Raw genomic sequence first — 5,000 nt, forward strand, 5'->3', positions numbered from 1 at the left:
TGTGGGAGAGGGAGATGGATGAGTGAGAGGGAGAGGGATGAGAGAGAGGAAGAGGGAGAGGGATGAGAGAGAGGAAGAGGGAGAGGGATGAGAGAGAGGAAGAGGGAGAGGGATGAGAGAGAGGAAGAGGGAGAGGGATGAGAGAGAGGAAGAGGGAGAGGGATGAGAGAGAGGAAGAGGGATGAGAGAGAGGGAGATGAATGAGAGAGAGGGAGAGGGATGAGAGAGAGGAAGAGGGAGAGGGATGAGAGAGAGGAAGAGGGAGATGGATGAGAGAGGGGGAGATGGATGAGAGAGAGGGAGATGGATGAGAGAGAGGGAGATGGATGAGAAAGAGGGAGATGGATGAGAGAGAGGGAGAGGGATGAGAGAGAGGGAGAGGGATGAGAGAGAGGATGAGAGAGAGGAAGAGGGAGAGGGATGAGAGAGAGGAAGAGGGAGAGGGATGAGAGAGGAAGAGGGAGGGGGATGAGAGAGAGGAAGAGGGAGAAGGATGAAAGAGAGGAAGAGGGAGAGGGATGAGAGAGAGGAAGAGGGAGAGGGATGAGGGAGAGAAAGAGGGAGAGGGATGAGAGAGAGGAAGAGGGAGATGGATGAGAGAGAGGGAGATGGATGAGAGAGAGGGAGATGGATGAGAGAGAGGGAGATGGATGAGAGAGAAGGAGAGGGATGAGAGAGAGGGAGAGGGATGAGAGAGAGGGAGAGGGAGAAGAGAGAAAGGGAGAGAGAGAGAGAGAGAGAAAGGGAGAGAGAGAGAGAGAGAGAGAGAGAGAGAGAGAGAGAGAGAGAGAGAGAGAGAGAGAGAGAGAGAGAGAAAGGAAAAGAGATTGAGAGAGAAGCGAACGGCAAAGACAAAAAAAGAGTAAGAAACTGAAATAGATCACAATCCTTCCAGTTTACGTCGCGGGCTGCAAGAACTTGGACGAAGGCAAAAGAGAAGAAGCCATAGCCTCCTTCTGTCAGTACACGGACTTGATCACTCAGTACCTCGCCCCGCCCTTCCGAGAGCTCCATCTGGCGGTGCAGTCACTCCGACTCCTGGTGGCGGCCAGAGGAACTATCCACACCATCAGTCCCGTAAATAAATAAATAAGTTAAATTTACACCCACGCTCTAATCTCTAACGCATCAACAGATGTACAACAGGTGAATCATTATTTTTTTTTTCTAAATATATTTTTTTCTTCTTTTATTCTGTCGATATCGTGATAGTGATGTGTATATATATAATGTTCCTATTGCCTGTAGAGGCAGGTGCACCAGTGAAAGAAATGTCCAACTGCTTATGTTCTTTACACTTATGTTGATCATTTCGTAAAATAAATTATAGTTATTGATAAGCTGCATGTTATTTGCTCTTTCCTCACTGTGTATTGGTACGTAGAAGAATGAAAGCTTTCGCGACAGGAATATATATCTGGTGCGCCGAATACTTGCAATCATTTCAAGTCTTTGGGCCAATCATCGGCATTGCCGGGCGTACGAAAACCAATCGTCTTAGCGTCGTACCGCTTGAAGAAATCCAGGTGTCACACATGGAGTGTCTCGAGGCACTTTTTTTATTTTATTATTATTTACATGTATAAGAAATAATATGATTATATGATAATTAAGATTTGAATGGCATAAACCTGATGTCCTATCACATGCTAGAATCATGGGTTATAATTTCTTAAAAATAACTATTTTATTGCATTTGCGTATATTGTTAATGCACTCGTGATGTTGACCATTGATAATACAGTAATGGTAATGATAATAAAGGATAATGATAATAACAATAACTGATAATAGCAATGGCAGTGACAACAACAGTTATCATAACGAAAATAGTTTTTATGTTTTCACTATTCCTGCCTCATTTCATTAGTAGAGACAGATAGGAATGTTTTTATACCTGATGGATTTGAAGATGCAAACTAATTCAATAAAGAAAATACTTTATTATTTTTATTACTATGATTATAAAGGTAACAATAATAGTAATAATTATTATAATGATAATGGTAATAGCTAATATCATAGCATTATATATAGCAGTGGTATTGTTACTAGTTTTTGAAATTATCATGATTATTATAATTACTATTATTAATGTGTTTAGCATTATTATCTAACATATGGAAAGCAAAAGGAAGCGGTAATATTTCAGTATTTGTGGAGCTTTATTTGAAGGACCATTTGCTGCCTATCAAAATGTACACAATTCACCTGTATTGCTCTGGCTGTGGCTCTGTACTTCGACAGTATTCATCCATCTATCTGTCTTTAAACAGATCTCAAAAACACGTGTAGCATGTTTATCATCATCGCAGATACTTGTTTCTTATTAAAAACTGTCTCTTACGAGTTTGATGATAAATATGACACGTAAAGAAACTCAGACGATTATTTATCACCCATTTGTTACTTCTACCTAAGATGTCAAGTTGTATTACGTGTTATTGACTTTTTAAAATAAACATATATTTCTATAGATTTTCATATATTCGCATGCGATTGATTGTAAAATTTAGCGAAGAATAATTCCATTTTATTGTTGTTATTATTATTACTATTATTATAATTGTAGCATTATTGTTATTAGTTAAGAAATGTAAGATAGCAAACGAAATAGTTTGAGAACATTATTATTGATACTATACAGTTCCTCTTTTTTTGTAAAAAAAAAAAATGCACTTAATTGGTTTGCCGAAACAAGGCAACAGTTTTGACATCATCCATGCCTATTAGTCCTTGCCAGTGAACCTCCGTCTCAGCTGAGGTTCCCTACAATGATTAAAACAATGATAAAAGATGATGTTGATTGTGATAAATACAACAATGCTGATAATAGTACTGAAGATAATAATAGAATCAATGATGATAACAATAATGATGAAAAAGTTGACGATAAACGAAGCAGAGGTTTTTAATTGTTTTCTAAATGTTTTTCCAACGTATTACTATAACAGCGGCTACAGTTGATTTCGCGAAGGTGTATTTTGTATACAGGGAAGACAAGACCAGACAATTAAATGACCTAGATATATTGGAAATGCCGCAAAAAAAAAAAAAAAAAAAAAAAAAAAAATCATCTAGCATATTGCAAAATCTACAGAATCCACATATGTTTTAATTATAACATTAGATTACTTTCACCTGACCCCTTTGTGATCCCAAAAGCCGCCCAACACATTAACCACTGATTGACAGCATACACTTTTGACACTATTGTCGTTTTATTGAGGTTATATAACAATTATGGCGATAATAGTAGTAATACACTACTTTTTTATAATCCTCATTTTCAGTACAGAAGATGAACACAAAGCTATACACAAAGAGGTGTCCTATACGAGAAAAAATAAACTGTCAGTTCTGTGAAAACGGCACATGGAAATAAAACATATTATTTATTAGAGATCAGTTATGACACTTCCTCCCTTGATTCAAGTTCACGAAGGCCTTAGCTATATTTGTTTTTTTCTTAAACAGGGTTTCGCATGCTCTGATGACGAATAAAAATGTGATATTTGTTGTATATTTCCAGGGGCGACGATGTCGGAGCGGCGGACATAATATAGAAAATTACCCTCATAATATAACCCACAATGAAAATAACCATGGTTATTCAAATGACTTTCCTTTGCAGGGGGCCGCGCCCCCTGCGACCCCCCCTGGGGGGCTGCCGCCCCCAACCCCCGCCGAGGAAACAAAATATCCCCCACGTATTCACGGCAGGATAGAGCGCACACGAACTAGATGCGGAGCCGATAACCTACCATAACCTAGGATTTTTAAGGTACTAACCTGATTAATAGATGCTGATAGTAGGGAGGGTGCTCCTGAACCTTTTCTTCTTCACGTCCAGGCGTGCTGGCTGCCCGCACCTGCCGCAGGCTCTCTCCCGACGGAGGAGGCCGTGGCGGAAGCACATTTCCAGCATTTGTTCCTGGCTGGTTGCTACCTCGCGCAGGAAATCGGTCTCGGAGTAGGAGCTCTACACTCGGTCATCGCGGCGGCTTTGGCGGAGTACTGAACGGTTATTTCGAAAATCGTGGTTCCAGAGGACGGGAAACTCGACCTTGATAGTTTTCTTCTATAGCATTTTCTGAGGGTATACAATCCACGATTTCCATTAGCCGCAGAGACCATGCGCCTCCAGCGCCGCGACAAAATGACAAAAAGTCGTTAGGAGCGACAGGAAATCGGACGGATTAGTAGAGGATGACGTGTGCGAGGGAAATCAAATGAGCCAATTAGATTAGTTCGTGAACGTGACGTGAATATAAGCACTCAATGGAACCAATCAGATATGGAATAGATCATCACGTGACAATAGGAGTTGGGCCTAGGAGAGGGCAGTTGAAATTCAAATCAGTCCCATGATGGGTAGACAGTGTGTAGGTTGTGAGAACAATCATTTCGATTTCACTGCGAAATATCAACAAAATAACGAAGCAAGCTTACTAAATCTACAGCACGATGTACTGCCAATGGAAGTATAATGCCCGCAATGTTAGACATCGTGTCATTACAGAAATAACAAGACACCAGTGGGTTTGTGGTACATGGAAAAGGATTAAAAAACAAAACGAAGAAATCATTGTATTAATGTTAGCGATCGCAATTCCCGCCAACAACGACCGAGAATACCCCGACGATCCCAATGCCCCGCAGCCTGGCCCGTCTGGAGTTGATGTTTCAGGTAAGATGAGGTTAAAACTGCTCCTGGGTCTGGGCTCTCTCCTGCCGAAACCAACGAGGTGAAGATTTTGCAGGGGGTGGGGGGGCGGCAGCCTCCCCTGAAAGGGGGTATAAGGGGGTGAAGCTCCCTATATCTACTGAAAGGGTGTCAGATTTCTCCGGGCTCTATCCCGCCGGAACAACAGATAAAGATTTGGTAGACCAGGTGTGGGGAAGGGGGGCGGCAGCCCCCCTGAAAGGGGATTTAAGAGGGCGGAGCCCCCTATACACCCGGTAATGTGTTAATATACTATGCTTAATAGTATTCTACC

The 5,000-nt window shown here is 41.3% G+C and overlaps 1 protein-coding gene across 1 annotated transcript in view; it reads left to right on the plus strand.

Annotated features, from left to right (window-relative positions):
- LOC113808294 (SET and MYND domain-containing protein 4) overlaps positions 1 to 1,334 on the plus strand; it is a gene marked incomplete in the record, with an annotated part of 10,642 nt that extends 9,308 nt beyond the window's left edge. Inside the window, 1 exon segment of the mRNA XM_070137148.1 lies at positions 896 to 1,334. Coding sequence (XP_069993249.1) covers positions 896 to 1,089 — 194 coding nt within the window.
- Positions 1,335 to 5,000: the final 3,666 nt, after the last annotated feature.

This window comes from Penaeus vannamei, chromosome 22 (genome assembly GCF_042767895.1).
Source record: "Penaeus vannamei isolate JL-2024 chromosome 22, ASM4276789v1, whole genome shotgun sequence".
NCBI classification, from domain to species: domain Eukaryota; kingdom Metazoa; phylum Arthropoda; class Malacostraca; order Decapoda; family Penaeidae; genus Penaeus; species Penaeus vannamei.